Source organism: Ascaphus truei, chromosome 1 (genome assembly GCF_040206685.1).
Source record: "Ascaphus truei isolate aAscTru1 chromosome 1, aAscTru1.hap1, whole genome shotgun sequence".
Taxonomy (NCBI): domain Eukaryota; kingdom Metazoa; phylum Chordata; class Amphibia; order Anura; family Ascaphidae; genus Ascaphus; species Ascaphus truei.
The window spans coordinates 520,905,187-520,923,029 of NC_134483.1; the positions used below are offsets into that span (position 1 = coordinate 520,905,187).

The 17,843-nt window shown below is 42.1% G+C and overlaps 1 protein-coding gene across 8 annotated transcripts in view; it reads right to left on the reverse strand.

The window, feature by feature from the left end:
* REEP1 (receptor accessory protein 1) overlaps positions 1-17,500 on the reverse strand; it is a 112,354-nt gene extending 94,854 nt beyond the window's left edge. For 3 of the 8 annotated variants that reach the window (XR_012788178.1, XR_012788180.1, XM_075571701.1), the window contains exon 1: positions 17,015-17,500. Coding sequence is in view for 6 of the 8 variants with exons in the window: in XM_075571701.1 (XP_075427816.1) it covers positions 17,015-17,046 (32 nt within the window). In the remaining 2 variants the exon portion in view is untranslated. The remainder of the gene's footprint in view (positions 1-17,014) is intronic. The other 5 variants (XM_075571709.1, XM_075571683.1, XM_075571722.1 and 2 more) reach the window with 3 other exon arrangements.
* Positions 17,501-17,843: the final 343 nt, after the last annotated feature.

Genomic DNA, 17,843 nt, shown 5'->3' on the forward strand with positions numbered 1-17,843 from the left:
TCCGGAAGGATGGAAATAAATGAGAGATTATGTAAAAAAATAATAATAACGGGGTTACTAAAATGGTGCGTGATCTACTGCACACAAATTATAAGGGAAGACTACAGGACCGTAATATGTACAGATTAGAGCAGGGGTGTGCAAACCTCCTGCGCTGCACCCCCCCTGTCTGCTCTCCCCCTGTGTTGCACCCCCCCTTACCTCTAATGGGTGTCAAATGACGCCGTGGGGTCATGTGACGTCACGTGACCCGCGGCTTTGCCATGGAGAGGCGTGGACTGAAGCCGGGTAAGTGAGTTTTATAGAGTGTGGGGCCTCTGTAACCACTACGCCCCCCCCACCAAAAAAAAGTATTGCGCCCCCCAGTTTGAGCCCCCTGGCTTAGAGGAAAGAAGGGAGAAGGGAGGCTATGGTAGAAACTTTCAAATATATAAAAGGAAGAATATTGCAAAGAAATAAGAGTGCTAGAACATCTATTATGTTATATATATATATATATATATATATATATATATATATATATATATATATATGTAGAAACCAGAGGGATCCTGATAACAAATTGAGACAGCACACAGCAGATGTAGAAAAGAAGGGCAAGGTCCCTCAACGAGGACCGAAACGTTGGCTGCCTGGTGTTCTTAATACACTTTCTTTTCTACATCTGCGGTGTGCTGTCTCAATTTGTTATCAGGATCCCCCTGGTTTATACGCGCTTATCTCTACGCTATGGGACAATCATCTGTCTTCTACATAAACGTGAGTGCTAACTGCCATACCAATGACTATATATATATATATATATATATATATATATATATATATATATATATATATATATATATATATATATGGGCGCAATCAGAAAATCTGATTTGGGGGGTGCAGTCAGTGCGTCACATGACAGCACACATTGTCATAGCAATGCGTCGCCACATGATGTCACTACGTCATGACGACAGAGCGTCACCTGATGTCGCAATGGGGATGGAGAAGCGCTGCTCTCTTACAGGCTCCCGCTTTTTCCCACGGCAATCAGTTTCATTGCTATGGGGAGGATTGTGGGGCCTCTGTTTTTGGGCATTGCAAATGCACCCTTGCACCCCCACCCCCAGGGTGCTCTACTGTATGTATGTATATATACATATATATATATATATATACACATACAGTTAGGTCCGGAAATAATTGGACACTGATACAAGTTTTGTTATTTCGGCTGTGTACCAAAATAAATTAAAGTTACAGTTAAATAATGAAGATGGGCTTAAAGTGCAGTCTATCAGCTTTAATTTGAGGGTATTCACATCCAAATTGGAGGAAGGGTTTAGGAATTACATCTCTTTAATATGTAGCCCCCTCTTTTTCAAGGGACCAAAAGTAATTGGACAATTGACTCAAAAGCTGTTTCATGGACAGGTGTGGACTATTCCTTCGTTATTTCATCATCAATTAAGCAGGTAAAAAGGTCTGGACTTGATTCCAGGTGGCATTCGCATTTGGAAGCTATTGCTGTGAACCCACAACATGCTCTCAATGCAAGTGAAACAGGGCATCCTTAGGCTGCAAAAAAAAAAGAAAATCCATCAGAGAGATAGCAGGAACATACGGAGTGGCCAAATCAACAGCTTGGTACATTCTGAGAGAAAAAAAGAACTCACTGGTGAGCTCTGCAACACAAAAAGGCCTGGACGTCCACGGAAGACAACATTGGTTGATGATCGTAGGATCCTTTCCATGTTAAAGAAAAACCCCTTCACAACATCCAGCCAAGTGAAGAACACTCTCCCGGAGGTAGGCATATCATTATCCAAGTCTACCATAAAGAGAAGACTTCATGAGAGCAAATACAGAGGGTTCACCAGAAGGCGCAAACCATTCATAAGCCTCAAGAACAGAAAGGCCAGATTAGACTTTGCCAAACAATATCTAAAAAAGACAGCCCAGTTCTGGAACAGCATTCTTTGGACAGGTGAAACTAAGATCAACCTGTACCAGAATGATGGGAAGAAAAAAGTATGGAGAAGGCTTGGAACGGCTCATGATCCGAAGCATACCACATCATCTGTAAAACACGGTGGAGCAGTGTGATGGCATGGGCATGCAGGGCTTACAATGGCACTGGGTCACTATTATTTATTGATGATGTGACAGAAGACAGAAGCAGCCAGATGAATTCTGAAGTGTATAGGGATATATTGTCTGCTCAGAGTCAGCCAAATTCAGCGAAGTTGATTGGACGGCGCTTCACTTTACAGATGGGCAATGACACAAAACATACTGCGAAAGCAACCCAAGAGTTTTTTAAGGCAAAGAAGTGGAATATTCTGCAATGACGAGTCAATAACCTGATCTCAACCCGATCGAGCATGCATTTCACTTGCTGAAGACAAAACTTAAGGCAGAAAGACCCACGAACAAACAACAACTGAAGACAGCTGCAGTAAAGGCCTGGCAAAGCATCACAAAGGAGGAGACCCAGCGTTTGGTGATGTCCATGCGTTCCAGACTACAAGCAGTCATTGCCTGCAAAGGATTCTTAACAAAGTATTAAAAATGAACATTTTATTTATGATTGTGTTAATTTGTCCAATTACATTTAAGCCCCTGAAATAAGGAGACTTTGTATGAAAATGGTTGCAATTCCTAGACGTTTCATACGATATATTTGTTCAACCCCTTGAATTAAAGCTGAAAGTCTGCACTTCTATTGCATCTCGGTTGTTTCATTTCAAATCCATTGTGGTGGCGTACAGAATCAAAATTATGAAAATTGTGTCAATGTCCAATTATTTCCGGACCTAACTGTATATACATATATAATATATATGCTAGTATCTCTCAAGCTGGAGGGTGGGTCTCCCTTTAAAAGCACCATCGCGAAATACACATCGGGATACGTGGTGACATCATACCGTTCCCGCCCCCACTCTTTCACATTGAAGCACAAACTTCCACCACAAATGGCTTAAGTACAAAATGTCGCAGACTTGCTCTACTACACTAACATTCATAGTAGTCTTACTGGACAAACTATTTTTCGGACTGTCACCTTCCAATAGTCATATACTAGGGCAGAGGTGCTTAACTTAACAGCTTCAGCACAGGTGAACTGGTCTCTGAACACAGAGCACAGGCGAACACAGGTCGGACTGAGACACTGATTTAGCCATCTGTGCTGAAGCTGGGATATCCTGAAAACCTGATCTGTTGGGGGGGGGGGGCTTGAGTTGAGCACCCCTGGGCTACGCAGTATTTGCTTCTGCTGTGAAGGTTTCTATATTACACGTTCATGTGGTTTTATTGTTGCCGTGTCTTCTCCTGCCCGATTCTTTCTAATTTTTGCATAATAGCATTAAAAAAGTTAAGTTTTATCCTAAATCATTTGTCTACCTAGTTCATACATGGCTTCATAGGTCCTTTGCAAACAAATAATAGATCTTGGAGGATTAACCAGGACATTAGATACAAATTGTAAAAAAATAAAAGCATTTGTCTACCATGAAAAATAAAGAGTTAAAAATCTTATTTACATATGTTTATTGGACTCGAACACCTCGATTTTAGCCTATTGAACATGTCACTGTTCTTAGTTCACTTTTGACCTCGGCAGGACTGCCCCTTTAAAATCACCAAATACAGAGAACAACGTTATAATTTCTGCTGCTGTAAAAGGTGATACGTTTAGAGCAACCTGAAGCGACACCCTGGTAATTACAGAAAGCTCGCCTGTGTTCTGCAGACAAATAACGTTTCATTCGCTCCTCGCTGCTGCGCCAAGGTTTTGCAAAGTGAGCCATTATTCCAATACATTATGATTTAATTTAGTCATTTAAAACCACTGAGAAAAGCTTTGAAATTAATTGCCAGGCACAGGCAGAGAGAGCCTGTCTGGGGCACCGTTATGTAACGTCAGGTCGCTGTCTTTGTGCTTGCAGTAAAATCACTCGCACTGCAATTTCTATTAATTATTTATCTGTCACTAAAAACCAGTGCGTGATTATTCATAGGCCCAACCCGAGATGAGGTAATTGTGACCTGCTTCGCAATCCTTTTCCCCACTGTGGCACTCTGAGAGCTGCTGGTGTGCATTGGGAATACACTAAACAGAAGTGTTTCAGAGGGTGCCTGTGTCTTTTTAGTGCTGTCGTGCGTTCTGATGACACCAGCCACATGCACAGGGGTTAAGAGTTCTGCATATTGAAAGGAATCGGCATGTGCTTTATGGATTAGTCAATGTGAGTCACAATTACTGTAAGAATGTACCTCTCATAAGCAGCTGTATTCTGTGAATCACCTTATTCTAAGCCACTTTGCCTTATTCACAGAGACTTTTGATGGCTTTGTCCTTCCACTGCTTATGACAGGGGTAGGCAATTATTTTTGCTGGGTAGCTACTTCACGAGCTTGGGTAAGCTTTGGGGTCCACACATGTACATACTCCTCACCTCTAATATCCCCTACAGCCCTCCTTTCTCTCTTACTCCCCTCACTCTCTGCCCCATCCCTTTCACTCACTCACTCTCCCACTTTCACTCTTCTCCCCCTCCTCTCTCTTCTCTCACTCTTCCTCCCCACTTCTCACGCTTTACCCCCTTCTCTCTCACTCTTCTCACCCCTTCTCTCTCTTCTCCCCCACTTCACTCTCTCTTCTCACCTTCTCTCACTCTTCTTCCCCTCTTCTCTCCATTCTTCCCCCTTCTCTCCCCTCCACCCCACATCTCTCTAGCTCTCCTCCCCCCTCCCCCCTTATCTGTGTCACCCCCAGGCCTCCCTCTGCCCCCGGTGTCCTACCTAGGGTGCACGTTACGGTGTAGGGCTGTGATGGAGGGAGCACATCCACACGATGATTACGGAAGTTGCAGAACCTACGCTGGGGCCTAACTTCCATGTTAGGCTCTGCCTGGGTGGGCTGCTAACACCGCCGACCGGTAAAGTGAATATATATAATGCCAATAAAACTAGGAGACTGACTCCTTTTAAAAAAAAAATGGCAGTTGATGTAAGTATTTGGAGTCTTTTTTCACTTTCCAACAAGACAGTTTGTGTAACTTTCTTAGTGTGTGTATCACTTCCATTTCCTCACCCCTTTAGCAAGCATGATGCCATAATTAGGCAAACAGTGTCCCATACAGTTACATAGTAGATGAGGTTAAAAAAGACACATGCTATGAGATGCTATGTTATGGGTGGTACATTTGTTTTGAGGAATCTATTCCCCTTTAGTAAAATAAGTATTTTCTCTGGATGATGAGAGAGAAGGTCAGAGCCACCAAAGTATCACCAACCTTCAGCCCCCCCCCCCCCCCGTGACCAGACCCCCTCCCCCCCAATGACATCTGAAACAGGAAAAGGGCATTCCGTTTTTCAGCTCGGATCCTGTTGACATCTCCCTGAGAGATGAGAAAGCAGTCTCCCTTAGAAACTATTCTCTCTACCTAGCTGCAAAACTCAACTCAAAACTCACCTCGTAGGCCTCGTTCAGGGTGCCTGCTTCGCTTACGTGCGCACGCACGTTCGAAACAAAGTATGTAAAGTTAATATCAGTTGTCAGGGTGGCAGCTACCCTGTCGCCGAAGTACGGAGTTGACGCTTGCTACAGTTTGCATAAACAACTCAAGTTGTTTTTTCAAGCTGCAGCAGCATCACTGGTACTTCGTTAACCAATCAAATCATTCGGGAATGTGTAGTGAGAAGAGCAGCACCCATCCATCCCTAAGCTGAGGTCTGTAGACCCGCCTCCTCAACGCTAGCAAAGGTCTGCTGGGGATTATGTGCACACATCGCCCAGCAGACTGACGCGTGCACACGCGCACACGCGCACACGCGGACACGCGCCCTCCACCTCCTGTCTGTGGCACCCTGAACGAGGCCTTAGAGAAAGGAGCATTACAGACATCCTTTCTTTCTTTTTTAAATCAGTTCTGTGGTATTAGATAATTTTTTTGACAACTCAATGCCTTGTTTAATGAGTGTTAATGTGCTGAGCCTCCTTTCCTGTGGCTGCTGCAGCAGGCTCTGGCACTCCTCTTTTGGAGCTCAGCAGTGACAGAGTTTTGGCAACAAATGATCACAAACAGATCTCTTGCAGTGTTCCCAGCAGGAGACTGCGGTGCAGTTGAAAGCTGTAACAATATCTATACGGTATTACCCTTAGTAATATAAGGTTACATTGTAGTTGTTATGCGCCATTAACTGCACGATTTATTCAAGGGCGGCCATTATGTGAACCCGGGGAGCAGGATATTCGCTGATCGATCACAGGAGAACGGATCGATTGGCAGCTTAGGTAATTATTTTTCATGAAAGGTACTCAAATGCTGCATATATTAAAACCCCAACAATTCCCATGCTGCACTCTCCCCAGTTCTTTTTAATGACACCTAAAAATGTATCGTGCAGCTGCAGCCTCTCACACGCACGCACGCACGGTTATACCATATGAACCTATATAATATCCTATTGTATCTGTTTGTCTCTTACTACACTGCTTAGGCCTCGGGCATGGTCAGCGCTTTGGGAGCGCAATGAGAGCGGGTTTAGCAGGAGCTCGCGCACGCTTCCGCAAGGGGGGGGCGTGGCCTAGTGCTGCTAGTGCTCCATCGCCAGCTCAATTTTCATGGATCCCTGAAAATCTCGGCGCGCAGCGCGGTGGCCCCCCCCTCCCTCCTCGCAGCGGGCCCGGCCCCATTGAGGGGCGGCTCTTGTCCCTGCAGCGTCCGCCACAGCGGGCGCTGCAGTAGCCAGCGGGGACCTGGCCTAAGTCCCAATAAAAAAGGCATCGCCTAATAATTGGTTAACCAACTTATTTCTGATGCAGCTGCAAGTAAAAAGTTACATTTAAAAACATATGCAGTCTCAAATTAAACGTCTATTTGCTTAAATACAAAGACCCCCTCTAAATGGCTTCACAGCTAGAGAGAGCTTGCTCTTTACGCACTCCTTGCTACGGCGCTCACCGTTATATAAGGGCTGGTGTAAAATGCTATATAATGTGGACAGCTTTTGCAGCACCTCCCTTCCTAAAGTAAATTGTAAAAGGATAGGACGTGCCATTTCCTTTGCCTGCAAAATATACCAGATGTTTGCAGTAGTTCAAACAACATCGATCAGTGAACAACTAGGTATTGTCTCACTCTCACTAATGTAATCATACTCTTCATTCATGCCAGATGTTGCACGGTAAAAATAAAAGTGTCTAGAAGTATCAAATACAGAGTCATTGTTGTAAATATTTTTGGAGTAAACGAAATTGTCCCCCAGGGCTGAGTGCAGGTCATTTTATCTAACATACAATCCTCCATGGTATTGCCATAAGGCAGCTAGTAATTCAATCCACTGAGGGACATATATCTCAATAAGGCAGATGGCAAAAGCAAGGGAATTAAATATACATGAAAGCTGAAAAAAATGTGTGTATACATATACATATATATATATATATATCTATATATATATATCTATATATCTATATATATCTATATATATATAGATATATATATATAGCATAGAAAGGAACCAAAGGCACTCCGTAATAAAAGTCACTGGTGTGGGTGCATATCCTATAATGGAATGTAAGCAATACGATACCGAAACGGTATCGAATTGCATATATATATATATATATATATATATATATATATATATATATATATATATATTAAACACACAAAAGACTAAGACAATCCCCAAAAGCAGCACTCTACATATACCACAAAATAACTAGTAACGTAATACCAAAAGACCAGGAAACTAAAGTCAGAATAGAAAATGAATAGATTTTAATAGCGAGCAAAAAGAACACTAACATTTAAAAACATATACACACTAAAGGCAGCAAAAAATACAAAAAGACTGTGACTGACTGAAAATTGCAAAAATAAGGCTGAAAAATAAATCAAAAATAAATCAAAAGCAAAAAAAAGCAATAAGCCTAATAACTATATAAAGCGACACAAAAAAGCTGAATAATTCAAAATTCCCCCAAACTACCCTGGAGAAAACCTTAGCTATAAGGTGTATAACTAAGCTAAGGGCATTGTAGGAGGACATGTGCAGAGGTACACAATGGAGACTGTTTGTAAGGTGAAATCATAACAAGGCTTTATTGGGCCTGTCGCTTAAAACACAGCAAAAAAAACAACATAAGCGAAATAGTGAGCCAAACAAAGAAAACCTATCTCTGCTTTGGAGACTATCTACACATATAGCTCAGCCCTCTCTGATTGGGTTGGTTAGCTAGGCTCTTTACCAGCCCCAAATATATAGCATGAAATAAGCAGATATAGAAAGTCTCATAAATGAAAGTCTTATCTGTTCCTTGTAGTTTGGAGGGGAAATCTTCTCTGTCCCTGGTTCAGCTCCCTTTTCCACAGGGTATGTCAGCATTCAGGTTTAGAAGTTTCCCCTGTGTCTTGAAAGCAGCTCTGCTATTTCTTCTGACAGGGCTGAAGACAATTGTCCCTTCCTTGGTTCAGCCCAGTTGTGGACTAAGGAATCTCTGTCCTGTCTCCAAAGTTCAGCTCAGGTGTGAGCAAAGGAGTCTCACTTCCTGTCTCAAAAGACAGGCTTTTTCTAAGCCATCTAATCAGGCAGGTGGTGTTAGTTAATTGCCTACCAGCAGTCAACCACCACACTGCTGGATTAGAGGCACATTTGTGAACAGGGATAAGTCCCCTGTTACAGGCATAAAGAAAGATAAAGAAAGGTATGGCATAAATAAATCTAAATACAAAATAATGTACATAAGAAAAATAATAACTTAAACCAAGGGGGAGGTACAGGGGAGACAAAGATGAAAAAAGACTCAAACCCTGAACAACAATAGAAAATATCAAAATAAAAAAAAGAGGCATTCAATGCCTGTGGTAACTGCACAGAAGCAAATAGGACACATGGCTGTAGAATCACAAAAAGCCAGTGCCCTTTGCACAAATGAGACAACCTAGAGTAGGAGTTCCATAGGAGATAATGACTCCAAATAGCAGAGAAAATGATACTCAGCTGCCATATAGTGATAATGGAGTCAGTCCCACTGAGTTTAACTCCAGGATGTGTGAAAGTGAATCATGCAGTCCGCAGGAGAAGCATCAGGAGCCACGCCAACAAAATGATGAATAGCTGCCTAGAGTGGACACTCTACGCGTTTCGCCCGTGGGGGGCTTCTTCCCGGAGTGGTAAAAGACTAGTGGAGGCATGCTGAGCTATATACTGTGTTCAATGAGTATCGGCGACGCCTTTTCCTGTCAGTAATCAGTAACGATGACATTACATCATGTGATGTATATATATATATATATATATATATATATATATATTTATTTGTTTATTTTTTCTCCTCCGCACACAGACTTAGTCAGGAATAAAGTTAAGATTTCATATTTTATTTGAGCATACAGTGAAAGGGTCCTACAATGTATCGGCGTTCGCCTGGCGAAGGGTGCTGCACCCGAAACATTGTGCAAGCTTTTCACTGCCTGCTTACATAAAATATGAAATCTTAAACCGATTCCTGGCAAAGTCTGTGTGAGGAGGAATAACCTTCTATTCCTACATTGCAACAGCGTTCTCGGCAAGGAAGGGGTCCCTGCCACCGTCTCCATACTGTGCTACGTGAAGGTGAAAGAAACGGCGCTAACTCTATTAGTGTACACTAGTGTTATACAGTGAATTTTTAACAAAATCAATTGATTGTTAAACAATAATGATGTGCTCCAATAACGTGCAAATAATAATATAAAGTTCAAACCCCCTGCTCAAATTGGAGACCCCATTACCTGGTGGAGAAATCCTTCTAGCAGAGACCATTGTGTGTCAAAACCGCTTGATTTTGACTTACATCTTGTAAGTAGGCATCACATACGAGCCAAGACAGAACACAGAATTTATACACTATTTTAAAAACTGTCTACACTTAGATTGTGTTTTTCTTGTTTTTTGTTCTATTTCCCTCTATGCTCCCCCTGGATTACAACTGGAGACCGTCTCCATACTGGCATGGGCAACGAAGAACCATATTGGTGAGTCCAATACCAACTCTTGACTTACCAAATAAGTAACCAGGGGAAGGATGTTGATTCAGGGAGAAGTCTTATTGCTGTTATTTGGAGTCAGGAAGGAATTTATTTTTCCCCTTATGAGTTTGCACATTCTCCACATACTGTATACAGTATTTATATATAAGAAAAGAGAAATATATACCAATTATAATAGAAATTATATATAATTCTACACATAATCTTTACAAATTACAGTTACATGTAAATAGGCAACAATAGCGTTTTACTACTGGAATTATAATAATGGAGGACTGGGTAAAAGGCAAATTATTTGATCACATAATAGGTACTACATGTATTTGAGTACCGTATACTTAACACGTGGCTCAGCATCGTAGCATCATTTTGTACATACAAGTACATTATACGCAATGCATATGGAAACTATGGGGGTAATTCGTTAAAGTGCGATAGTGCCGATCGGGGTACTACTGCCCGGAAACTCCCACTGACTTCAACTGGATTTTATAGTGCCCTGAATAACCCCAATGGATTTCAAATCAAAAAGTTATGAAAAATCATGTGTAAAAAAAAAAAAATCAGCAGCAATTTCTATTTAGCAAATTTACTAACTTTTGTTAAATGGTTTCTTTTTTTTTTTTATTCCACCATTTTTGTCAGAGAAAATGAATATTACTGAGCCGTCCCATCTGTCCCATCCGGAATGTTTTTTGCACAAAACCCCTTCTCCCCACGGATCCCTGCCCAATCTCACTGAGTAAATAGATCTAGAGCAGGGATGCACAAACTTTTCAGTATGCGCCCTCCTGCCTGCTTTCTCCCCCCCCCCCTCCTAACCATGTCTCCGGCATTCTGACGTCACGTTGCCATGGCTACGCGGCTCCAGAAGCCACCGGAGGTAAGAGGGAGTTAGAGGCCTCACGCGCTCCCTGGCATTTCATTTAAATGCTTTGGGAAAGAGCGCGGGTCCTCTGTAACCGCCACGCCACCCCCCCTAAAAAAAATCTCGCACCCCCTAGTTTGCGCACCCCTGATCTAGAAGCCTACAGTATGTACTCAGCGTCGCCAATGGCATATTTGGTGACAAGTTGACGCACTGAAATCTCCAATCTAATAACTGTGCTTGTGTGTACTTATGTAAGAAGTAAAACGTGTTTGTGTGTGCCTATGTAACAAAGTAAAATGTGTTTGTGTGTGCCTATGTACCAAAGTAAAACGTGTTTGTGTGTGCCTATGTGCCAAAGTAAAACGTGTTTGTGTGTGGCTATGTACCAAAGTAAAACGTGTTTGTGTGTGCCTATGTACCAAAGTAAAACGTGTTTGTGTGTGGCTATGTACCAAATAAAACATGTTTGTCTGTGCCTGTGTGCCAAAGTAAAACGTGTTTGTGTGTGGCTATGTACCAAAGTAAAACGTGTTTGTGTGTGCCTATGAACCAAATAAAACATGTTTGTGTGTGGCTATGTACCAAATAAAACGTGTTTGTATGTGCCTATGTAACAAAGTAAAACGTGTTTGTGTGTGGCTATGTACCAAAGTAAAACATGTTTGTGTGTGCCTATGTACCAAAGTAAAACATGTTTGTGTGTGGCTATGTACCAAATAAAACATGTTTGTGTGTGCCTGTGTGCCAAAGTAAAACGTGTTTGTGTGTGCCTATGTAACAAAGTAAAACATGTTTGTGTGTGCCTATGTAACAAAGTAAAACGTGTTTGTGTGTGCCTATGTGCCAAAGTAAAACATGTTTGTGTGTGCCTATGTACCAAAGTAAAACGTGTTTGTGTGTGCCTATGTACCAAAGTAAAACGTGTTTGTGTGTGCCTATGTACCAAAGTAAAACATGTTTGTGTGTGCCTATGTACCAAAGTAAAACGTGTTTATGTGTGCCTATGTAACAAAGTAAAACGTGTTTGTGTGTGCCTATGTAACAAAGTAAAACGTGTTTGTGTGTGCCTATGTAACAAAGTAAAACGTGTTTGTGTGTGTCTATGTAACAAAGTAAAACATTTTTGTGTGTGCCTATGTAACAAAGTAAAACGTGTTTGTGTGTGCCTATGTACCAAATTAAAACGTGTTTGTGTGTGCCTATGTACCAAAGTAAAACGTGTTTGTGTGTGCCTATGTACCAAAGTAAAACGTGTTTATGTGTGCCTATGTACCAAAGTAAAACGTGTTTATGTGTGCCTATGTACCAAAGTAAAACGTGTTTGACGCAGCACAGATTGTTCATGAAGTAGATTAACAGTGTATTATATGAATGCTATTATAATTAACATTATTACAGGGAAAGCTGCGCGGCTACAGGGAGTGTCAGGCAGGGTCCGTGCGGGCGTGTGTGCGTAGCTGAAGAGGACAGGGAGTCTTGGGCGGGTGCAGGCGATGGCGGCCGCGGCTTCAGGGAAAGGTGCGCGGCTACAGAGAGCGTGTGTGCAGAGAAGAAAAGGGATTTTTTAAAGTGATGGGAGAACGCCATTTTTGAAGAAGCTGTTTTTATTCTGTGAAGAAGCCTGCTCTCAGGTGTGCATGGTCTCAGGTGTGAGTGTGTGTGTACACGGGAGTACATGGGGGTAGCAGTGAGTGTGTGTGAAGCATGGTCTCAGGTGTGAGTGTGTGTGTACACAGGGGTGACAGTCAGTGTGTGTGTACACAGGTGTGACAGTGAGTGTGTGTGTAGACAGGGGTGAGAGTGTGAGATGGCTGAAACTTACCTTGGACTCCGCAGGGATTCTGTGGGGGTATGGTGTGTCAGTGTCAGTGTGTGACAGTCAAGTTGGTGTGTGTCAGTGATGTCACTGTACCTTTTGGCCAATGAGAGTCGTGCGGGAGGCTGAGTATGGGCGGGCGGACACAGGGACCAATGTCTGTGTGTGTCTATGTGTGTGTCACAGTGGAGCTTACCTCTTGGCCAATGAGAGTCGCGGGGGGGGGGGGGGCGGGCAGACCCATGGACCAATCACATTCACATCTAGTTTCAACCACACAAATTTCGATTTTATATATTAAGATAACCCTGCTCACGTAATGTAACCATGTATTTGTAACCATGTATCCGTCATCATAACTGTGCCCAGGACATACTTGAAAACGAGAGGTAATTCTCAATGTATTACTTCCTGGTAAAACATTTAGTAAATAAATAAACAGTAAATATAAATAGGATCTTAGCACAGAGGCCCCGTGGTGATTCAGTAAGAGCTGTCTCAAACTGATGAACATGCACAGTGATAACCTGCTTCCTAAACGCCGGGCAAACTAGGTAAACCGCCCTGTGAGCGTTAAATCTAATCAGCTGTTCAAAGTGTCTCAGCAGAAGTGAAAGGGGCTTATATTTCACAGGTTGCAACTGTTTCTTCTGCTTACTGCCCACTGAGAAGACCCAATTCATGCATCTATGATTTGAATTGATTTACTACAGTGGTTGCAATTAGTGGTCGAAGGCAAATTGGTCCTGGAGAAATATAGGTTTGCTGCAGTTTGCACTGTTTATACTTCTGCAGATTGATTGATTGATTGATTGATCGATAGATAAAGGCAACCAGACCAATGCCAGAAAGGTTCAGTTTAGAAGATGCTCTGGGGTCGTTTATTAAAGTCTCCATCTGCAAAACTGGAGCAAAAATGCTGCACAATATTTATACAAACAAATAAATCCTGGGAGACTAGGAAACAAGAACCAGAGTCCTGTGGCACTCAAAAACTATATCAACAGTCAGACTGCTTGAGCACCGACTACAGCCACCATTTTAATCGAAATTGGAGCGCGCCTGCCATCTTAGGATCTTTAGCAGACTAGTAAATAACTAATTGATTCTGTACAATAAGAAATCCCGGTTGCTGGATTACTTCCAGCTTGGAACACATCAGGTTTTTGTGCATATAGCCAAATCCGTCCTTACTGGAAGCGGTGATGTCACAGGCCCTATTAAATATACTGTGTAGCTGCTTCTCCATGTCAGAGAACTTCTGCGTTCCTGACGGAGAGAGGTGGCTTCATGGGACATTGAATTGGGAGTGCAGCCACAGAAAGGCATGTTGTTCTATCTCCAGTGACACTGGTGGCCCATGGAAAATAAGATAAGCCTTGATTTTGTTTAAAGAGACCACCCACTTATATTGTTACAATAGAAAATATTTTTTTTTATCTGTAATAAAGCGACCACCCTGTGACTCCCTGGCAATCTACACTGTACCCATACATATATTGTAGCTAAGTGTACCCCACTTACATTAATGCAATTTAACCCTAAAAAGAAGATTATTGTGTAAGCATCCCCATACTTACAGAACGAGTGAAAGCGAGCCAGACACAATCAGGAGAATAGACAGATACCGTATATACTGGGAGGGGCACAGACAAGGAAAGAACGACAGATAGAGAACTACTGTAGACAGAAAGATACATGGGCGGAAGAGATAATAGAGAGAGGGTGAGATAGCCATACAGCAAGCAGAGAGAGAGACAGAGTGGGAAATAAAGAGACATGCTGGGATTGGTTCTACACAGGAAGAGGGCCACTGATATATACTGCAGCTATCAGTACAATGAAGAGCAGGAGCCAGGGACTGTCATTTAATACTGTTGCTCTCTGCTTGCTTCATCTCCCCAGACAGAAGGCCCCACATGACCTGCAGCTCTCAGGGACAACATGGCTAATAAAAAGATTGCCCCTCCACGGCCAAGTGGGACAAATGTCCAACTCCCTTTGCTGCAGATGGGGCTACAAGGTTTAACCCCTCAGCTCACGGAGCAAGTTATGTGGTGCAGAGCCGTGAGGAGGATAACACAGGGGCCTTTGATGTCTGACCCCGGGGGTTATGTCTTGTAATAGTGCAATCATGTATTCTGCAGTACAGTATGGTAAAGAGGCGTTTCTGTATAGAAAGCGCTGATATCTCATAAATATATATTCAGGCGTTTATCTACAAAATCCGTAGTGGAAGATTCAGGCAAGAGACGCCGTTTCCACGCCACGTTAAAGCCACGATATTGCTGGTTATGCAACGTGGTCCCTCTCCCCCTGTATTTCATGAAACCCCCCTGGGTTCTGCGTGAGGTTATCAGGAGTTCCAAGAGAAACATGCGGTAACGGTGTAGACTTACTCTCCAAGACCCAAACATGTTATTACGTGTTATTTACTTTATCCTTTAGGTTATTCATGCAAAAATATGTGCTGCAATACTACACATTTTATGAAATATAGAATGTGTGCATTTGTTTAAAAATAAAACCTGTACTATCATACCACAGCCATTCCATTTTTACATTCATTTGCTAAGTGGCTGGGGGTTCCAGTGAAAAGCCATTTTTTTTGCCACAGAGTCACAATCCGTTTTTAAAGGGTCATCACAATTTCTAAAAGGCTGGAGACCCACTGGTGTCATGTAGTAAATATCCTGTAAATTGCAAGATTCTCAGGATGGGAATCGTTAACTAAAACAAGTAATGAACAGTTGACACATCAGCAGAGGTTAAAAATAAATAAATGACACTTTCCAGCTCTTAGCTAGTAACTACATCATATCACTTAGATTGTAAGCTCTTCAGCCAGGGACTCCTTTCCCAATTGTTTTATGTCTGAAGTGCTGATTCCCATTGTGTTATAATGTGATGTCCAGTGTATTGTAACTGGATGGCGCTATATAAATAAAGATATACATGCATACATAAATACATATATACATTGAAATGAGCCATGAGCCTGCACTTCCCATGCATCTGTAGAGTGCACTTTTACAGAAAGAGTGATACAGTAGGCAGTAAATTTTAATCACACACCACTCAGAAGCTCATATCAGATGGAGACAGTTATCTCTGTAACCAAATAAATGAAATATAGAGGGGCCCATTTTCCCCTTTTAAAACGCTGATTCATTTATGATACCATATAATCAAAATTGCCAACAAGAATGAATCATAAATAACATGTTGAAGATTTAACATATCTAATTCATAGAATAGAGGCAAATGTTCAGAATTGCCAAAGGGTACGGTTATATGATATAGCGCATTATTTCAAACAAAGAAACCTTAGGCCTTTAGGACAGACCCCCATAATCATACAGTTTTAAGTATTTTAGGCTGCCATTCGATGTATAACTTATTTGCACACGGTGTATACGCATACTATAGGTATATAAATGACTATACATATATCGGTTTCAAACTTGTTAAATAATATTGAATGCCTTCACCGCGTTGGAAAATGCATTCTCATCATGTATAAAAGCTGTGTTTTGTCTAATGGTCTGCTCTAAGTACAGTGATTTGGGGAATAAATAACATGTCTATAGAGTGACTGACAATATTGTAACTACTTCTATACATATTCAGGGGTTTACCCCAAAGGAATGTCCACCCATCTGTGAATGGAATAATTAACTGGCTGCTGATTTTTTTCCTTGACATTTCCCTGACATTTCTTAAAATATAGGTTATCTTTTTTTTCTTTCTTTTTTTTTTTAAAGAGAAAAGGCCCCAAAACATGTGCAGGCAGAAAAACTAAATTGTGTTGATAATATTGCAACAAAAATTAAAATTCAAGTCATTTTGGTTCACTTGGTAGAGCCCTCTGGTGGTAACACAATATATTTCCATTTATTTATTTATTTTACACAAAAACAAAGAGCTCTGGAATAAACACAACACGTACTGTATTACCATCAAGGGTCACTAGCCTGGTGTATAAAGTCATAATAAATCACCTCCCCTAGATAATCCATGTAAATAATGTGTATAAACCCTGTATATACTGCCCCTGACACCACAGCATTTCTGCATTATCCTATGGGGTGGGTGCTGACATCTGTGCAAACCTTGTATTGTATCTCAGTGCCAGCACATGCAACCACAGCAGCTAGCTACTAAATTTAGCTGTGGAGAGATCACCTTGCACTGAGAGGGTGTCCTGTCCCTGACAGACACACACAGTTATGTGCAGACACATCACACACAAAGGGGGGGCACAGTGAAACAGGAGAGGGTATGTATACTTACACTACTAGCCTGGATATGATCCATGAGACCATGGCGCTGGGTGGTTAGGAGCTGTGCCTTATAGGCAGGGTGTTTGTGTCTGTCTTGGTTTATCTGCCACCAGGAGCGGATCCCTCAGCCATTAGTGGCTGTGGTGAGCGCAGGCGTCAGGTTGGCTGAGCAGCAGAAGGTTTAATAAGGGTGAGCGCTGAGCAGCACTGGCAGTGCAGATAATAATGCAGCTGCTGGAGCACTGTGACACTGCGCCCTGCGCAATGATGTGCTCCTGCCTTCCTCTCTGGGCGTCGGTCCTCTCCCCGGCTTGCAAAGCAATGTTCTTACAGACCAAGCCTTGGTGGGTTAGGGGGCCAGGGATTACCAATCTGTAAGCAGCTGCCCAGCTCCTTCACTGATCATATTCTGAAAGGAGGGGAGAAGGAAAGGGGTGGAGATCTGGACAGCATGCTACAGTGTCCTCTTCAACCTGCTGGGTTGCCTCCCCTACAGCAAAGAGCAGATCATATGAGCTGCCTGCTACTGTGATAATGAAAGATGCTGTCCAGTGCTTAACCTGCAGGTTACATTCACTATAACCAGATTCATGTAGCAGCCAAAACTGAGCAGCAGCATCAGATACATAGAATATATACATACATTCTTTCAAAACTAAAGCTGTCTCCCACGTTAATCTGGTCTGTAACTGTTACATACGCCTATAACATATATTATCTCTTACTGTGCACGGAATGTCTTGTATATAATGTATAACCCTACACACTTAATGTAACTATGTATTTGTAACCATGTATCTGTCATCATAACTCGGTGCCCAGGACATACTTGAAAACAA